The sequence below is a fragment of the Podarcis cretensis genome (genome assembly GCF_951804945.1).
Source record: "Podarcis cretensis genome assembly, chromosome: 11".
NCBI lineage: Eukaryota > Metazoa > Chordata > Lepidosauria > Squamata > Lacertidae > Podarcis > Podarcis cretensis.
Window position 1 is genome coordinate 35,116,367 of NC_137180.1, and position 20,859 is coordinate 35,137,225.

Here is a 20,859-nt window from a genome sequence, read left to right on the forward strand (position 1 = left end):
GATTGGGTTTCAGATAATATCACAAAATCGATGTAATTGCTGCCCCCACCCTCCAGCTCTGTTACCTATATGTACCCTAAGTTGTTCTTGTGGAATTAGATTTCTGTTTTGAAAGAAATATAATCCTGCCTTTTTCTCAAACTAAGAAAAAAAAAATCCCTCATAAACGTCTTAATGATTTGAATAGTTGCCTGTAACACTTTGTCCTGTGCCTTCAGTGTTCATAATGGACATAAAGGGGGCCTTTTCAGTCAATGATGATGCCTAATTTACCCTCGATTTTGCATAGTGCATTTCCTTTCAATAAATGCCCACTGAGACAGCAAGGGCGGAAGGTTATATCCTTTCATTTCTCTTGCTTGCTTTCTCAAGCTCTTTCTATGCTTTTATGGTAATACTAATTTGGTGAAAATGTCATTCTTTGTGCTTCCTGTTTAGAGGTCTGAGTGTACCAGTTGGGACAATATTCCTCTCTTACCTTGCTGGAATGAATCTTTAAAGAAAGAGTGACCCTGGGAAGGGTTAATATTACTGTTCTATAAAACGCTGCCTGGAAAGACCCCTTGGAGGGGAGTGTTGGACACCACTTGCCAAAGTTGCTGAGCAGTTGGAGGTGGAGGGCAGAGGCTGGTCTTTGTGCCTACAAGCACTTGAAGCTCCATCTGTCCAACAGGTGCAGGGTAAAAGAGAGAGAGAAAAAGAAGATAGCAGAGAAATATGGGTAGCTCTGCTCGCTAACAGCTCTGGCTCCACCCAATATCTGCTGTGGCCCCCAAATGGGTTTTATATGACCTTCCATATAAAAAAGGTTTTCCAGCCTGGTTTTAGAAAGAAACAGATGAATAATATTTTTTTCTGCAATACAGGAGATTGTGCTGATCACTTTTATATGTTCAGAGGCAGCAAGACAGCATTCAGAGTGCAGCAGTGGTCCCTGCCACGCTCATGCTGCAGTGGTCCTTTTCACTCCAAAGAACTATGGCGAGCTGTACCAACCAAGAAAGGCTCATTGATGCACGCTGTTGATGCATTCCAGACTTTAAAGTGACGTGCTCCTCCTTTGCACCTGGTAACCTTACACAGCAGCTTGCATAATTTAAAGATCCAATTGGCAGAACTAAAGAGAACTATTCCTCTTCTGATCAGCTTACAAACTTAGTCTAGATGTAAATAAATATGAGCCAGTTGCTGCATGTTAGGTTGCAAGACTACAAGGAAATGAAGTTGCCCATTGGTGAGTATATATTTTTTCTGTTGAATGCTGTGTTTTCTGTTTGTTTTCTCAGATAGCCGTGGTTATGGGTTCATGTACAGCAGGAGGAGCCTATGTCCCTGCAATGGCTGATGAAAGTATAATAGTTGGCAAGCAAGGGACTATTTTTTTAGGAGGTCCTCCATTGGTGAGTGCATGGTTCTGAACGGATTTTGTAGGATTTCCTGCTTTTGTTATAACATATAACTGTGTCACAGGCTTCTATGAAGAAACGGGGTCACACCAAAAACAATATCTGCCCTAGCTGTATCCCAGATAGTTGAGGAAACTGTCTGAGATAATATGTGTTCTATCATCCAGCCACTTTCCTTCCTGTTGTTGTTGTTGTTTAGTCGTTTAGTCGTGTCCGACTCTTCGTGACCCCATGGACCAGAGCACGCCACGCACTCCTGTCTTCCACTGCCTCCTGCAGTTTGGTCAAATTCATGCTGGTAGCTTCGAGAACAATATCCAACCATCTCGTCCTCTGTCGTCCCCTTCTCCTTGTGCCCTCCATCTTTCCCAACATCAGGGTCTTTTCCAGGGAGTCTTCTCATGATGTGGCCAAAATATTGGAGCCTCAGCTTCAGGATCTGTCCTTCCAGTGAGCATTCAGGGCTGATTTCCTTCAAAATGAATAGGTTTGATCTTCTTGCAGTCCATGGGACTCTCAAGAGTCTCCTCCAGCACCATAATTTCCTTCCTGTATCCTTTTCAATGTGAAGTAAACTATTATTTCCTTAACTATATCCAATTCTGCTTTTTAATTATAAACATCCATTTTCCAATATTTTGTCAGTTCCTAATTAAAAACAAAGCTAACACATTAAAGGGGAAACATGATACGGAACTTTTAGAAATTTGAAAATTTGTAGTTGTTGAAATATATTTCAATAAAAAGTGGCAGCCACTACCTAGATTTCTTTTACATACCAAGATGATGCGGTGTCAAAGCTGAAACATGCACATTTCATTGCTTAGCTTGCAGGGATAATGGCTTCAGCGGGGGAAGTGTTTTCCTGGGTCAGGAATAGTGTTCTGGTACAAAAGTAATCAGCAGAAGCAGACACAGAAAATCAATAGGAATTGTTGGATGACGAAACTCTGCCATTTAGCCCTAATTAATTTGTTACTTAATTTCCTGCTTGAATTTTCGGCACTAATTATATCACTTTAGAAAAATGGAACAGACTCAGAGCTTATTGATTAGTTTTAAGTGTAAAATCTTTTTTTTTGAAACAAATGTTTTTTTAAAAAAATAGGTGGCTTTGAGGCTGCTAAGTTGAATGGAAATTGAGATTTGAGGCAGGCAGGCTCTGCTTAGCATCAGATAATATTAAAATTACGTTTTGGGGAAATGATTCTGTATTTGTCTTCAAGGATTGGCCACTCCTAGCTGCAGCACAAATTCCTTACTCTTATGCTGGATCCAGCACAAAATCCCTCACTCTTACATTTAAATTTATTCATGGCCCATGACCCACTCCTTCAGCTACACCTCCCACAGTCATTAAAAAAGTCTCCAGCTCCCTTAAACAACTCTGCAGTTTCTCCTTGCTTTCCCTTATGCCTGGAGCTCTCTCCCATGCAACACTGCCTCTCCCCCATTTTCTGTGTCTTCTTTGGCACACACTTTCAGCCTTCTCTCCTGATGTTCTTGTTGTTTAGTCATTTAGCCGTGTCCGACTCTTCGTGTCCCCATGGACCAGAGCACGCCAGTCTTCCACTGCCTCCCACAGTTTGCTCAAATTCATGCTGGTAGCTTCGAGAACACTGCTCAACCATCTCGTCCTCTGTCGTCCCCTTCTCCTTGTGCCCTCAATTTTTCCCAACATCAGGGTCTTTTCCAGGGAGTCTTCTCTTCTCATGAGGTGGCCAAAGTATTGGAGCCTCAGCTTCAGGATCTGTCCTTCCAGTGAGCACTCAGGGCTGATTTCCTTAAGAACGGATAGGTTTGATCAGCCTTCTTTATGGTCCAGCTCTCACCTCCATACATCACTACTGGGAAAACCATAGCTTTAACTATACCGACCTTTGTCTCCTGATATGATCACCCTTAAATCTGTTCCACAACTGAACACATGTTCTTCCAATTTTACTGTTTAACTTTGGATAAGATCCTGGAAGTCTTTATAAAGTGACATACATATTAATAGTGCTTCTTAAATAATCATCATAATGATTTTATGTTACTTGGTTATATTTTTATGGCATTTAATACTCTACTCAATCAGCTATGTCCACTGGGCATAGTCCAAAGTGCTCCATCCCGTCTTCCCTTTCCAGCTTGAGTTCCCTCTCTTTTCTTTCCAGCATTAGCATTATGTAGCAGTACGTCTGAACCAAGGTTGACACAAACCAACTGTGTAGACCAGTGTTTATTACTAGTTTCAAACCTTGGTTTATATGGGCCAAAGTAGTGAACTTAAGAGATTCTTGGATGAGAGTTGGGGGAAGTAACAGGCAGGGTCCAAAGCCTGAAAATTTGAAAGATTATTGTAGTTAACTTTTAAAAAAACACATAATTGCATTGCTGCTTATCTTTGGAAGCTATTCTGGAAGCCTTTTCAGCTATGGGCTAAAATTGCTTTAAATACATAAATATCATCCCTAGTTCTATGAACTTCTGTTCTGAGACTTCGTTTTTGTACTTTAGGTTAAAGCAGCAACAGGGGAGGAGGTATCAGCAGAGGATCTTGGTGGTGCTGATCTTCACTGCAGGTAAAACAAAACACTCTCCTCCACCTTCAGTACATTTTAATGGAACGTGCCATAAATTATGTTGCTTTGAACTGTTGTTGCATTCACCTTGCTTTAAATAATGGTGGGCTCTTCCGCTATCAATGGATATTACCGCTAAATGCTTGCCCTTTATTTCTCAAGTTCCCTTTGTGTTTGGGTTCTATGGCATGTCATTCCCTGCCCCGCTCCCAAAAATATTTCACCATTGAATAGTAAATAAAAATATATTGCTTAATAACATGCCATGGTCTTGTATTTTAAATCTGTGCAGAAAATCTGGTGTAACTGATCACTATGCTTTGGATGATAACCATGCACTCCATTTAGCAAGGAAAGTGGTGAGAAGTTTGAATTACCAGAAGAAAGTAGATGTGAGTATGTTTTTTTTCAGTTTCCTTGGAAGCGATGTATGAAATAGAATACTTAGAATGTGGCTTTGGTAGCAGTGCTGTGCATTTAAAGTTTCCGTTTGCACTGTGGTCTACTGCAAACATAAGACAGCTGGTTTCTTAATCATGGTTAGACTGAGAGTGGACCGCAAGCTCATGTGTCCCCTCCCTTCTCCCATTTGGATTCTACCCATCCTCCTTTGTTAACACTATCCCTGGAGCAGTGTGTTATCAGTACGGTCACTAGCCAGGTTTACGCTAGGCCAGATTTTGACATAAGGGGTGGTATTCAATGAAGTGATACTTAGTAGAGCTATTGAATTAATGCACATGAAAAATTGAAGTCCATTAATTTTAATAGGTCTACTCCGAGTGAACTTCAACCATGGCTTTTATGTAGGTACAGATATATCATTCAATGCACCAAGGTTAATGCGGAGTTCATATGGGGGGAGGGGGTGGGGGATGAAGTAAGCAGGTCTGTCCTTGTCTGATGATGTATTAAACTTAGTTCAGAAAGTGAAGAGTTATGCCTGCGCTGGCCCTGACTAGATAGTAGACTATTACCTTTTCAGACCTACAATTTAACTTGTAGTGGGACTTAGGATAGCATACACCATCCATCCTATCCTCCTGTCGCACACAAATTCATCTAACCTTCCTATTCCAGGGTTATGTGTGATTGTTGTGAAACCACGGGTGTTCCTGAACTCGGTTTGTGGTGCTCAGTGTGAGTTTAGGAGCATGGTAGTATCACCTACTTGAGCAGGGCTGAAGCTGAAAACACCTGCAAGAAAAAGCCTCCTTTGGTCTCAGGGAGCAAGAGTTGGGAGGAGAGGTCTGCTGTGCCCTCTCCCGTCTGTCCTCCTCCTCCTCCAGGGGTGACCCATTGGGCTTTAAGGCTAATTTCTGCAAAGGCCAGCTGCTAAGTCTCAGCACAGTCCAGTGTGCCTCTTTTGCCCCCTAGCGGCTCAGACTGAGGAGAGCCAGTGTGGTGTAATGGTTAAGAGCGGTTGACTTGTAATCTGGGGAACCGGGTTCGCGTCTCCGCTCCTCCACATGCAGCTGCTGGGTGACCTTGGGCTAGTCACACTTCTTTGAAGTCTCTCAGCCCCACTCACCTCACAGAGTGTTTGTTGTGGGGGAGGAAGGGAAAGGAGAATGTTAGTGGCTTTGAGACTCCTTGGGGTAGTGATAAAGCGGGATATCAAATCCAAACTCCTCCTCCTCCTCCTCCTCCTCCTCCTCTTCTTCTTCTTCTTCATCATCTTCTTCTTCTTCACAGCAAGACTTGTACAAAAATAGGGTGCCAGGTACTATATATGATACCCCATTCCCAGTCCCTTAACCAGGTTCAAATTTCTTTCTATATTTTATTTAATTTGATTTCTTACCCACCTTTTCCTATATCCAGTGTCTTTTTAAAATGTATTGGGGAAGGGGGATTATTGGTTTTTTTTTGTTTTCATTTTTTATTATGTATTTTATGTTTTTATACTGTGATTTTATGTTGTAACCACCCTTAGACTTGCGGGTGTAGGGTGGTATACTAATTTAATAAATAATAGGGTCCCAAGGTGAGTTACAATGATAAAATATATAATTACAAAACAAATAAACAAATTTTAGGTCAGAATTGAGCAATAAAGCTGTTTTGGAAATGTGTAAATTACTGCTGGAATTTAGGAAGAGCTGTGAGGAAGAGAGAAAAGTTCTAAGAATCCTGGATAAGTTTAACTGTCATGCTGAAAGAATTGTTACTCAGATGCAAACACTTGAGCCTGAATTGGTTATAGAGAGAGACTCTGGAAGCCTGTAGGAAAATATTGATGAATGTTTTGATTAATTTGTGTGTGTGTTTTGTACTTTAAATTATTGCAGGTGACAATAGAACCATCGGAAGAACCTTTGTTTCCTGCTGATGAACTTTATGGGATAGTTGGAGAGCAGCTTAAAAGAAATTTTGATGTTAGAGAGGTATAAATACAAAATATTGCTGCCATGATTGTCTATTTTGTATTGTTTTAAATGTATCTGCTGCTTAATTGTTTTTTTGTTTGCTATTTTTATTGTACATCACCTCGAGACAATTGTGAAGAAGGTGACTGATGACGGTGATGATAACAACTACTTTCTATAATAATTGGGCTTTCAATTTCAGACACATTCAGCCTAGTGTGTTCCTTCAGCTGGTAGTAATGAAGCCCAGTTACTTGGAATTTAATATCAATCTAATACAAAAGAGAATGTGATCTTAAAAATATTATCTGCTGTAACGAAGAATGAACTAATAATGTGTGTCTTGTTTGTTTTTCTACTTAAGGTCATTGCTAGACTTGTGGATGGAAGTAAATTCGATGAATTTAAAGCCTTATACGGGGATACCTTAATCACAGGTATTATTTTTAAGTGATTAGAAATCAAATTTCCTGCTACACATTTCAGAAAGTAGTTTATTTGTTTGCTATGGACTTGGACGCTTCTTATGATATCAGAACCAAATTTGCATAATGGTTCCTGAGATCAGGGAGCAGATGCCATTTTGAATCAAGATGGTGAACTGAACCTTTCAAAACTGCACCTATTTCCCCCACTTATTTCAAAACTGAACTGATTTTTTGTTTTTTATTTACAATTCCTGAGGGACGCCAGGTATGAAGCTGCTACTATTTAATATGTTGGAACATGGGTATGTTTGCCTTTTAAAAATACTTCGTAAGAGCTTGCGGAAAATTAACAATTCATATAATTTATATGGAAGAATTGTGGCTGTAGGCCTAAAACTCTTATTCTTAGAATACTGATTTCATTCAAAAGGTGTTGAAATGTTTTATGCTTTCATTGTGAGATACATGTGCAATTTTCTCTTATTCTCATTTCCCCCTCTAGGATTTGCTCGGATATTTGGTTATCCGGTAGGAATAATTGGAAACAATGGTGTCCTTTTTTCAGAATCTGCAAAGAAGGCAAGTATAACATACGTTATTGAAGCTCTGCCTTCAAGATTTTCATTATTGCTGAGAACAAAGCAAACACCATAGACTACATTCATAGCGGGTAATTAATTACATTTTTGGTGGTTACTTATGACTATAAGAAGCATAACCAAGTCGAAAAAATAAAATAATTTCATGTTTACATTTTAAGGCAGGGATGGGGAACCTGTAGCCTTCCAGATGTTGCTGGATTAGAACTCCAATTATCCTGTTTTATGTTGGCTGGGGAATTGTAGTCCGGGACATCTTCATGGCCACAGGCTACCCAACCCTGTTTTAAGGAAATATAATTACTCTTTCTGGTTTTAGATGTAAATATGCCCAACAGGAAGAGACAATTACAAGACATTCTGTCATAGTTTTATTGTCTAATAGTGTGTGTACAGTGGTACCTCGGGTTACATATGCTTCAGGTTACAGACTCCGCTAACCCAGAAATAGTGCTTCAGATTAAGAACTTTGCTTCAGGATAAGAACAGAAATTGGGCTCCGGCGGCGTGACAGCAGCAGGAGGCCCCATGAGCTAAAGTGGTGCTTCAGGTTAAGAACAGTTTCAGGTTAAGTACGGACCTCCGGAACGAATTAAGTACCTAACCTGAGTTACCACTGTATGTTGTTGTAAGGGTTACAACTAGATAGTGCACGTGAAACACTTTGGACATTTGTACAGATGCTAAGTATTATTATTAACAAAGTTACGGAAGCTTTTTCTCAAGACCTGCCACGCTGCAATAATTTTTTAGTCTAACCTGCTATTTTGTCACTCTTAATGGCAGTGATCTAACGTACTATTTCTAGCATTCAGTTCCATAGCAAACTTGTTTCCTCAGTTATTACCACCTACCATTTATCACATCCTTATGTGTTGAAACTTGCTTCAAATCTGTTTTAGCAGTTATTGGGGAATAAGTAACTTCTTCATGAATCAGCTGTTTACAAAGATAAGTAACACTAATTGGGAAAAGTTGTTCTATTCTGAAGCAATTTGAGAGTATTACTACAGTTAAAAAAAATAACAGATAAGCTGATGCTCAGGTATAGGGTCATTTCCAACAGAGGGAATTGGGAAAGTGCAATTATGTGTTTGAATGTTTGTTTGTTTTAATTAGATAAGCATTATATATCATGGAAAAGATTGTGATCTTGTTATATACATACTGTCAGGGAACTGCCATCAGGGCCAGAGGGAGAGAGCGGGCTCCAGAGGGATTCCAGAGAGCGTCCCGGGATGGGGAGAGGCAGCCCATTTTCTGGGGAAGGGAATCAGTGTAGCACCAGTGGAGAAGGGGGGCAGATGGGGGAATCGGCGAGGCGGTCCCATGACACCTCGCTGGGGACCAGCGGGGAGAGTAAGGGTCCTCCGCTGCCCACATCCTCCTTGCGCAGAAGGCTTCCGCGCAGGGAGACTAGGCGGAGACTAAGCGTCAAAGAGCTTCTTTGCTGGAAGAAGTTCAAGAAACACCCACTGACGGATTCTGCCAGCGATTGAGACAGCCACGGGTGAGTGGCTGTCCGGACAGAAAAGGTTCACTCAGGCAACCCAGCCGGGTGTGGTGCCGGTTTACGCACGAGCAACCCCTAGAACCATTACACATACATATATACATACACATATATATTTATAGCAACTTGATAAAACATTGTCATGGAGGCACCTATTGGTTTTAACAATAGATGGGTTTGAATATAAGCTGTTCAACAATTAATTGCCAGTAGGTCCCTTTACCTTTTAGATAAACTATTTTTTTACTGTCTTTACAGGGCACCCATTTGATTCAGCTTTGTTGTCAGCGAAATATTCCCATTGTATTTCTGCAAAACATCACAGGTCTGTGACTCATTATGATTTATGTAGCTGAATTTCAGGGGAAATAAATTATTTGGAGCTGCAGATTCATTGCATAGCCCCCAGGCAACTAAATACGTAGTAGTAATAAATATATTCCTATCCATTATTTATAACCTTTATTTGTTTTTTTTTGGAGAGCTATAGAGCTGACATTAAGTAAAGTGTTATTAAAGTGTCTTAAAATCTAAGCAGTATATAATGACTGAAATTAAGAACAAGAAACCCTGTCCTGAAGGTGTACAATCAGCAATGACTGTTATCTTAAAGTAAGAATAGATTAATACCTTTATGAAAACCAACTTCGTAAAGGAGCGAGGAAGCTATTTATGTCATGTTTTAATTTAGGTGGGCCCAGTAAAGGTGTTACATTACTGTTGCTTTTGGATTCTCTCCCCACCCCCTCTGCAATGGACAAGTAAGATTACTTTGCAAAATTGGTTGACATTGGTCTTGCTGCTCTTATAATTCACTAGGTTTCATGGTTGGTAAGGATTATGAAGCTGGTGGAATAGCAAAAGATGGAGCCAAGATGGTAACTGCTGTAGCATGTGCCAATGTGCCTAAAATAACAGTACTAATTGGAGGTTCCTATGGAGCTGGAAATTATGGGATGTGTGGAAGAGCATATAGGTAAGTATGTGCTTAGAATTAGTTAACTATTAAATGCAGTTGTGGCTCAGGCAGACTATGCTACCTGTGTTTATTCACCTTATACAGGTGAATTAGTGAATGTATACATTTGTATGTCCTACTCATTGTATTAGATCCCTTGGTCGTTACATGGTGCTCATGTCACTTTGTATGTGTAATGTTGCAGTATCCTGGCACAGAAACTAAAATACCCCTTCTTTATAGCTAGAAAAACTTGATGAAAATTTTGATGCTCACTGCAGGTATCAATAACTTAGAGTTTATGGATAATTAAGCGGTATAACAACTCTGCTAAATGAATTAAATAAATGGCATGGTTAAGGTAAATGGTAGATCTTTGCAGCTTTCATATTATGCAAATCACAATGACAGTAAGGAAGTTTTGGCACATGATGGAGCAGGTCTTTGAAACTCTTCCTCTCCCTGTGCCCCTCAAACATAAAATAAAATTAGAATAATTCTGGAGTAGGGAATTTGGGAAAAAAGCAGGAGATTTGTGCCCTGTGTTAGTTTGTTTTATCTTTTTCAGTCCCAGATTCCTTTTTATGTGGCCAAATGCTCGGATCTCAGTTATGGGAGGAGAGCAAGCTGCAATGGTTTTGGCTACAATAGCCAAGGACCGAAAAGCAAGGGAAGGGAAGCAGGTAAGTGTTTTCTGTTATTGACGTGGGTAAGAAGACAGGTGTAAATCTGGGAATGGGGCAGGGAAAGAGATGTGAGAGTGAAGCTTTCTGGTTCTGGTTCTTGTCGTGCTAAGCTATGGTCTTATAAAAGTGTAGTTCTTGCAGACTAAAATCCCACTTTCTTTCCATATCAATCCACTAGCTAACTGAAGAGGAGGAAAAAACTCTCAAAGAGCCAATCATCCGGAGGTTTGAAGAGGAAGGCAGTCCTTACTACTCTAGTGCACGGTAACATATACAGTAGATTATAGTTTAACATGCTACGGTGTTTTGCTTCCACCCTCCCACCGCCACCACAACCCATGGTGGTGGTGGCTATGATAAAGCTTAAGCTGCAAAGATGTTGGATTGTCACAAGGGTCAGATAGGTAATGCATTACTCTTCCATTAGCGGAACAGAGAATTGATTGGATTAGGCCCTTTATTATAAACTATTTATTAAACATTGTTAATGTGCAATGTGTTCAGTCCTGTGCACCCACAAAATCGGTAAATAATCAACACTCTGATTTAACAGTTGAAATAAAGGTAAAGGGACCCCTGACCATTAGGTCCAGTTGTGGCCGACTCTGGGGTTGCGGCGCTCATCTTGCTTTATTGGCCGAGGGAGCCGGTGTACAGCTTCCGAGTCATGTGGCCAGCATGACTAAGCCGCTTCTGGCAAACCAGAGCAGCACACGGAAACGCCGTTTACCTTCCCGCCAGAGCGGTACCTATTTATCTACTTGCACTTTGATGTGCTTTCGAACTGCTAGGTTGGCAGGAGCAGGGACAGAGCAACAGGAGCTCACCCCGTTGCGGGGATTCGAACCGCTGACCTTCTGATCGGCAAGTCCTAGGCTCTGTGGTTTAACCCACAGCGCCACCCGCGTCCCTAACAGATGAAATACTGAGGTTCAAATATAATAACTCTAGTTAAGGCTATTCCACGTACCTGAGGGCACTGGCGGAGGAAGTGTGCGGGGGGATTGCACCACCCCCGGCAGCACGTCTCGGTGGAGTGCCATCACGGCTGCCTCCCCTGCCCGCACTGGGCACCACGCCCCCAGGATGCGCGCCAGCCCCCGCCTGCTCTGCCACTGCCTGAGGGGGATGTGAAGTCTGATAACCAAGGATCAAGCTCAGTACTCTTATTTACTAGCTGAAACTGGCTTTTCATGATCTGCTAGAGATAAATTTACATGGATCATTTTGGTTTTTACTAGGCATGAGGGCAGCCAGCATCTCTCTTAAAATTACTAAAGCAGAGTGTATGTTTATTATGTTATTTAAAAGTTTTTATTTAGTAATAGTAGCAAGCCACATCTTTCTTGTGATAATTCAAGAAACGCATTTGAAGAATGCTAGAGCTTTTATCTTCCAAAAAGCAAATGAAACTGTTTACCACAGAGGATATATTTTACTTGCATTTGAATTACCACCTTGTAAATCTGATCAGTCAGATTTATTAAAAGGTGTTAATAAGTGTGAGTTTAAACAAAAAACTTCACTGTCTATTATTCATTGTCCTACTGCCAACACCAAACAATTGCAACAACCTGGGGCAATCTTTTTTCTTGAGAGTTGACATAGCAGGCTGTGTTGCATGTTGTCGCTAAGCCATTGTTTAGCATTATGAGAACAAACTGCAATGAGCCTTGCAGGCCTTGCTTGCTCCCATCTTCCCCTCTCCTGATCCCAAATAACTGCAAAGAGGTTAAGCTCACAGCTTGCCATGTTGTCTGAACCCAGACAAACTGTGACTAATGTTAAATATACCTGGTTGCCGTAAACCAGCTTATTCAAACCACAGTCAACATTGATGATAGGCTAAAGCGCAGTTATACTAAAGCAGTAATTTCCTATCTATTGGCCATTCCAGAGGAAGAAAAGAGCTTGCAATCCTGATGTTCACTACAATTTGTTCTCAGAATGCTAAACCATGGTTTTAGCATTAACGTCCAAATGCATCCTGCGTTTGTGAATTACTCAGTTCTCACAGACTTATCTATATAGTAGTAGCCTATCTTGTACTCCTTGCTGTCAACTGGAAATTCAAGGTCTTTGATATAGATTGGCCTTAGCAATAAATACGAATCTGGGTGATTCATCTCAGTTGCAAAAATACGTGTGGTTAAACCGCTTGAGGACCTGGCTTTGTCTAGCTGTCACAGAATTTCATATGTCTCCCCAGGCCAGAAGGGACAAATAAATACATGTATTTTCATCTTTTATTATTGGATTATACTGCAGTCAAGAAAACTTCTCATTGAACTAATTACATTAAAGAAATTATCATCAGACTGTATGTGCTTAAACCAAATCCTTAATTTGGAGGTATTTCCCCCCTCTCTGTGTTCTCTTCTTGGATCTAATAACTGGAGGCCCTTTATAATTTTTATATGCGTTAAAGGCCTGGAAAATAATTGGATTTTTAAGCATGCAGTATGTGCCTAGTTGTGATACAAGAAACATCTGCCTTTCAGCGGATGATCTTGTAAGCAGTCAATTAGTTATTGGTTGTACAAAGGTTATTTTAACTTTTAAACTTGTCTCTAATAAGAAATGTTCAGTAATTGTGATGAAAAGGCTAAAAATTAGAGGCATTCCATCATTCTTTGCTTCTAAATTTGAGATCTTCATGAGAGAACATTTCAGACATGTTTGGTCCGCCTCCACCTATGCAGTTGACCTTTTCAGTAATAAAGTATCTCTAGTGCTCTTCAGATCCATCATTAAATTGCTGCATTGCTAAAGTACTTGGAAAAATAGGATCTACTAAGAACATTTCATATGCAACCTCATTGAAAGGAATAGGACTTACATAAGGGCACAACTGTGATTGCATAGAATTTCCTGATCGTTCGTATCCACTGATATAATTGGGCATTCTAGATTCCCTTTTCCAATTCAGCTTCTTGAACTTTGTTGAAGGTACTGCTAATGATCCCCTGCTTGTCATAAGCAGTGTTTTAGGTGGTAAAAGGTAAAGGACCCCTGGACAGTTAAGTCAGTGAAAGGCGACTCATCTCACTTTTCAGGCCAAGGGAGCCAGTGTTTGTCCACAGACAACTTTCCAGGTCATGTGGCCAGCATGACTAAACCGCTGTTGGCGCAACGGAACACCGTAACGGAAACCATAGCACACGGAAACGCTGTTTACCTTCCTGCCGCAGCGGTACCTATTTATCTACTTGCACTGGTATGCTTTCGAACTGCTAAGTTGGCAGAAGCTGGGACAGAGCAATGGGAACTCGCCCGTCGCACGGATTTGAACTGCTGACCTTCTGATCAGCAAGCTCAAGAGGCTCAGTGGCTTGGACCACAGCACCACCCGCATGCAATAATTGGTAACAAGAGCTCCAAAAGCTTGTTTTGTGCACACAAATTATATGTACAGTACTTTATACCCTAAGCATTGAAATATACATCCACCAAGTGGAAGTGGAAATATTTCCCCTTGACTAAATTAATCCTGGTGTTTCTAGTGGGTAAAAGTCTGTATGCTTAAATTCAAGAGGAAAAGCCATCATTGTCTCGAAAGTCTGTGCTACAGGGGTGTCAGAACTACAATGAGGCAAAAAAGGGGGAAGCTCCTCCTCTAAACTCTCTTTTTATTTTCCGATCCACCACTGACTCCTTTGATCCATCCTGGCTACTATTAGCGCCTGTGTGGCATTTTGCTGCTGCTCTGGCTTGCTATATGCTTAGGAAGTACTGTTTGTTTCATAAGAACAAGATTATTTCCCTCAGAGCTGCAATATCAATATACAAATCCAGTTCTTTTTGACATCAACAAAAAGTTTTCTCATTGAATTTGTGACACAAATCAGAATGATTTCTATAAAAGACATTAAGAGAATGCTAGATTACAAAGTCAAATAAAAGGAATTTTTATTGATATTAGTATATGGCCAAGTATCTGAATCTTGGACAAATTGCCAGGATCTGTGTAAATCTCCAGTAGTGGATCCAGTGACATTTTTGGATCGAGACCCTCAGAGAGCAAGGCCAATTTGGTTTTTGTTTGACCATCTTCTGGGTTAGGAGCAGTGCATGCTTAAGGGAGCTTTAGTCATGATTCCTGTGCCTGAGTCTCTGGATCTAGCTCCCTGCAGCTGCTTTCATAGATCCCAGTCAGTGGATTTGAATTCTGTGCGTAGCACCCAACAAATGACATTTCTGCTTATTTGTTGGGGATTTTGGGGAGGCAGATTCCAGTCTCCCCATCAGTTCTTCAGCGGGTTATTGGTGGTATTAACAGTGACAGTGTGCTGCATGCCTGTGTGTATATATTATTTTGCAAATCACTCTATGCACACTGTGATGTTTATATTTGCACTGTGATCTTTGTACTATAAAATTGGGACTAAGGAGGCAGAACAGTGCATTTTTTAAAAATGGAGGCACATTTGTTTATTAGCTCTGCATATAAATTATATCTCATTCTATGTACAGGATGTCAGTAGTCTGCTCCATAGTTGTATTTTCTCATCAAACATGCCTGACTAGAACCTTTCACATGCAGAGGTCTTAATTACCAAGAGTCATTAGCCAGACATCTTTTTAATGAGCTAGATTAATCTGCTTTCAGGTCTCTAAAAGGAGTTTAATCAGTTTACCTTGTAACAAATGACATGAGCAGCTTTCTTCCCAAGCCTCTTTTTCTTGCAGAGGCCCTGTGATGAATTTTTTACAAGCAGAGATATGATTCATGGTCTCGCCATGGGGTTTGATGGGTTCCTCAATAATTAATGCTTTGTCCTGTTACAGAAGGCAGTTTTCACTAAACAAAGATAGGAAGCCACAGTGATTTGGAGAAAGTAATCTTTTATCTTACGGTGAAAAATCTTTCAAGTTGCCAATAAAAATTCTATTTGCCAAATCAAAATTGTGTTCTACAGATTTAAAGGATAGATATTTTTCTTGTTATAGTGCTTTTTCTTAAAGGCCAGACTTGGGCCAATAAGGTTTTCTGAAGAAGTGTACATGCACACAAAAGCTCATACCAATAACAAACTTAGTTGGTCTCTAAGGTGCTACTGGAAGGATTTTTTTCATTTTGTTTCGACAACGGCAGACCAACACGGCTACCTACCTGTAACTAAGATTTTCTTAGAATATGGTCAGTGTTTTCATTTAATTTTGATACCTTGTCTAGAATATCAAAATGTGTTTTTTTTAATCCTGAAAGAGGAATTCATCTTTGGCTTCTATAGCCCCAAGAGGCTGTAGTGAGGTTAAAGCCAGAAGGATAAAGTGTAATTGAAAATTCAAATGAAAAGTACAGGGCAAAGCAGGTTTTTTAAAGTCCTTAAAACTACCAGGCAGAAGTGACTATGCCAAAAGCAACCTTGAACAGTATGGTTTTTATAAGGAATCTAGAACCATCATCAAGAAAGAGCCAGCCAAGCTTCCCAGGGCAATTCACAGTCTTGGAATCATGAAAGATGTGTGTCATACCCACCAACTGTTCAGGTGGTGGTGAAATTTGTAGCAGATCCTCTATTGAAAACCTGAGCAGATGGATAGGATCGTGGGAGGATTGCATTTTAAGTATCCTGATCCCAAATGATTGAAGGCTTTAAAGGTCATAGCCAGCATTCTTAATTGGGCTTGGAGATGGACCAGGGACCAATTTAGATGGTACATAATTCACCAAGACAGGTTACCAATCAGTGTGTAAGAGCAACCAGATCTGCAAAAGCAATCCTGGCCCCAGACACACCTTAGACGTTTAGAGCAAAGCAAAGCTGGATCCATGCACACTCCCAAACTGTGAACCTAGTTCTTAGAGTATTGTTCAACCCCATCCAAAGTGGGTATCAATTAGTCCCAACCATACAGTAGTGCCGCTAAGTAATTTTTAGACTCTGTTTTGCTAGTCTTAAGAGCCCTCATTTTAAATGCTAGTGTGTTGTTCCTTTACCTACTTCAAAGTGTCATAAGCCAGTCCTCCTGCATTTGGGGGCTCCCCTCATTCTGCCCTGGACTTCTGCTCCCAAATCCTTCCCTGATATCAACACTCCAAACAAACTTCATATTTTAAAAGTTCAGGCCACTCACACATTAAAGAAAAGTACTATCTTCTCCTTGTGTTTCTAACAGAAGTTAATTAGAGAAAGATGTGGCTAAAGGACATTTGTATTTTATTTTTTTTAAAAAGCCAGAAGCTAAAAGATAAATGAAAAGGAGCTAATATGCAGTAGCACATTACAACAGAGAGAACATGCTGCTTGGAAATCGCACATCTAGGAATGCTAAGTTTGAATAATCTTTTAAGGGGCTTGAAAAAGGTCAAAGAACAGTTGTTATGATTGTAAGTGTAAGCGGTGAAAGCAAATCAAGACCATCTCCAAGACCTGATGGGGTTAGGCTGCCATAAGTATGTTTTCATGTACAAATGAAGTTTGGTTTGTCCTGTTCTTTAGGAATATTAGCACTCCGGAAGCGGGCTGCACGTTTTCTGCGTAATTAGATTTAAAAATATAATCTTCAGACAATAAACAGTTGAAGGCTTGATTCTTTAGCCAGAGGAAAATACCCTATTCTAACCATTCAGTTCCGACTGCTTATTCGCAGATGAATGTTCTAAAGCACTTGTTTTCCAGATGGCCTGCTCTCTCTTACTTCCTGCTCTCTAAAATAATAATCAAATAAAATTACTTGAGCGATCTGTATGATCAGTTTGTTTATTGACTTTGCAACTGGCTAGTACCTACTGGCTTCCACACACTCGACATAAATCTAAAATTTAAATGAATGGATGTACTCAGCATTGAGATAGAGTGCTTTTGTTACCTTTTTTAGTTTTGAATCCATTGCTTTAAGGCAATTTGTTATGACTTGGATTAGTTTCCATTAGTTTCCATTCTTCAACAAAGAAGATTAATGAAATGATTGTTGGCAGGGCATTACAAAGAAATGTCTCACCACTTTCTATATCTTTGAGTTGAATACAAAAACCATATTTAGTTGACATTTAAGCCCAGTAATTAGTCATAATTTACATTTCCTCTTTAGAGAACAGATATTGTAAAAAAGTGTGTGTGTTTGTGTTTGTGTGTGTGTGTGTGTGTGTGTGTGTGTGTGTGTACATGTGTACATGCTGGAGGAGGTGAAGTGTTTCTTTGGATTGTGCTCTATATGTGTGGGATAGCTTAATACAAAACTAAATAGTTTTGTTCAAATTCTGTTGAAATACTAATACTAATACTAATAATAATAATAGAATTTATATACTGCCCTATTGTTTTGTGTAAACTGCTTTGAGATTCTTGTTACAAGTGTGTGTGTGTGTAAACAAACAAACAAACAAACACTGGATTTAGAGCATAGTTGTCAGAAGGGGTGACCATGCTTGTGATTTGCATCCAATTCTTGCACGAAATTAAAAATGTAGAGACTTTTCCTTTAAAAGGTTCCCTGTATGGAATCTCCTGGATAGGTCTGCCTGAAATTCAAAAGGCTTTATCCTCTAAAAGAGGGGCTTCTTTGCATGCAGATTTCATCCACATGTGGAAAATAAAAGTTATACCCCTTTTGGATTTCCCTCTTGCAGTCAGTGGTGGTGAAACAGCTTCAGATTTAAAAGTTCAGATTTTGGCCTGAATAACAAATCAAATTGGGAGACCACAAAGTGGATTCAAAACAGATCTGAAATGTGCTATTTCCACATACCTCAGATACAGGTGAATGTTGTGGTCACTGCACACCTTTAGCCTTTATGTTGGTAGGGTTGTTGTTGTTATTCCATTGTAGTTTGAATATGGAAAAGTTGCATTCTCCTTCATTACATAGTTGTCACTTTTGGTTTTTGGTTTTTCTGATGGAAATATTGGTTAAATATTGAATGACTGACAGGATCTATAGCAGTCTCAGGATGGAATAATAACTGAATAGAATCCATTGGGATGTTGTGGCCTTTAAATGTAGCAAAGCTACGTATATGGGAGCCACATGGCACAGTGCAGATTCTACTATAGTCTACTGCCCACATAGTGGTGTTACTTAAATGCTACTACTAGCAAAATGTAGTTGCTAAAGGCTCCATTTATTGCTTATTAAACTGAAATAGATTTCTGTGTCATTTGCAGTAAAAATGTAACCCTTTATTTTTGCTTTTTATTTCTCAGTCTGTGGGATGATGGAATTATTGACCCGGCTGATACAAGACTGGTTTTGGGTCTCAGCCTGAGTGCTGCACTCAATGCGCCCACCCAGAAGACAGAGTTTGGAGTTTTCCGAATGTGATTTGGATGGTCTGGCAGTGGCACCTCTGGATTATTAATATGATTTTAATTAACAAATCGAAAAATAAAATGGACTAAAAGAATCAGTATATCAAATAAAGATTTGTTCAATACTGTAGTTGGGTTTTATTGTTATGCATATTGAAATCAGGCTTCATATGATATTGCTCTAATTAGACAGGTAATTGTGGCATTTTTGTAAAAAAAAAAAAAGGGAACAATTTATTAAATAATTGAAATTGGATCCACAAGTATCTTCCCCATAACATTCAAATTTGAATCTAAGGCATATAAGTGATTCAGAAGCTAGACAGCTCATACATCTTCATTAGTTTAATTTAAATAGCCAGGCATCACACACACGTTTATATATTTCAGTTAACTAAAATGAGCTATAATTAACAGTGAGTAATAATGAATAGGTAAGAAAGAACAAAGCCGTATATCTTATTTTGCTGTACAGTCATTATATTTCTCTCGCAGATGTTATTTTGTCCCCATTGTTACTCTCCTCCTTTGGTGCCCCACCTGTAACGTACAGGGTGACATTCAATGATGTCTTGCCACTTGCCCAATGGAAATATGCTTGCACAATGGGAATTGCAGTTTCTTCCCCCCTCCACCAGCCCCCATGTGCCCCTCCCAAATTATTCTGGTGGGAGGAGAGAAAGAAGAAGCCCCACCCTGTATAAATGAACACCTGCTTCCACTATGTTGGGTCTCACCCACAGCATTTAATAGCAGAAAAGACTTGACTCCAACAAAGATTAATTGCCTTTACGGGAGGAATTTGAGATAATACACTAAAACCAACGGGAGCTGCTTGATTCTTGGCATTTTTTAACCTTGTATCTTACTCCATAGCATAGTCCATAGCAAGGCAATCTGTTCCAAGACGCAGCTGTTAGTCCAAATGTGTTCAGGCAGAATTTAAATGAAACTAGATTTACTACATTGTTATCTAGTTGTAATTCTCCCCAAGTTACATACTCAAATAATTAATGTTTCTTTGGAAGGCGAAAGTGTGCCCTGTGGAAATATGCTTGCTGCACTGAGAAAGGCAAGGAATGATGCCCAGTGGATTGCCGGATGATGTGCCAATGACTTCTGGCTAAAGCTGGGTCAGAGCATTCAACTCCTGCTGACATTGGCAACACTCGCAAAATATGTGAAGGCATGAAGAAAGCCTTTGAGCCAACAATCGGGAAAACTGCACTGCTGTAAACCTTGCTGGGAGAGAGCATCACAGACCACAGCAAGCAGATGAAGTGATGGGCAGAGCACTCTCAAGAACTGTACTCCTGGGGAAACATGGTCTCTGACACAGCAATCAACAGCAGCCAGACTCTGCTTGTCTTGGAAGAGCTAGATGTCCTTCCCTTGACAAGCTGAAGAACACCATCAACTTTCAGGCATAATAATAATAATAATAATAATAATAATAATTTATGCCCCGCCCATCTGGTTTCCCCAGCCACTGGGCGGCTTCCAACCAAATACTAAAAACAATACAGACATTAAAAACTTCCCTAAACAGGGCCTTCTTCAGTTGTCTTTTAAAGGTAAAATAGTTGTTTATTGCCTTGAAATCTGTTGGGAGGGCATTCCACAGGGCAGGTGCCACAACCGAGAAGGCTCTCTGCCTGATTCCCTGTAGCCTCACTTATCGCAGTGAGGGAACCGCCAGAAGGCCCTTGGCGCTGGACCTCAGCAGGCATGTTGTGAAACCCCAGGAAAAGATGGAATCCCAACAAAAGTGCTGAAAACTCAATTCCTCCCTCATGATACATCTCTACAGCTTCCTCTTGCAGTGTTCAGAGCAAGGCATTGTGACCCTCTACATACTTGAAGAAAGGTGACCACCGTCACTAACAGCTACAATGAAATCTCCCTGCTGTGTACTGTGGGGCAAGTGTAGTTCTCAACAGATTACAGTCAGGTTACAACAGATTACAGCAGTGACAAGAGGAGGTATGACTACAGTGGTGCCTCGCAAGACGAAATTAATCCGTTCCGTGAGGCTCTTCATATAGCGGTTTTTTCGTCTTGCGAAGCAAGCCCATTGA

General features: G+C 40.2%; 1 protein-coding gene across 1 annotated transcript in view; it reads left to right on the forward strand.

The window, feature by feature from the left end:
• MCCC2 (methylcrotonyl-CoA carboxylase subunit 2) overlaps positions 1-18,911 on the forward strand; it is a 30,555-nt gene extending 11,644 nt beyond the window's left edge. The window contains exons 7-17 of the mRNA XM_079995933.1: positions 1,287-1,400; positions 3,909-3,973; positions 4,266-4,365; positions 6,265-6,360; positions 6,707-6,779; positions 7,273-7,349; positions 9,141-9,207; positions 9,702-9,858; positions 10,409-10,523; positions 10,705-10,790; positions 18,677-18,911. Of these exons, the coding sequence (XP_079852059.1) occupies positions 1,287-1,400; positions 3,909-3,973; positions 4,266-4,365; positions 6,265-6,360; positions 6,707-6,779; positions 7,273-7,349; positions 9,141-9,207; positions 9,702-9,858; positions 10,409-10,523; positions 10,705-10,790; positions 18,677-18,794 (1,068 nt within the window). The 3' untranslated portion in view covers positions 18,795-18,911. The remainder of the gene's footprint in view (positions 1-1,286; positions 1,401-3,908; positions 3,974-4,265; positions 4,366-6,264; positions 6,361-6,706; positions 6,780-7,272; positions 7,350-9,140; positions 9,208-9,701; positions 9,859-10,408; positions 10,524-10,704; positions 10,791-18,676) is intronic.
• Positions 18,912-20,859: the final 1,948 nt, after the last annotated feature.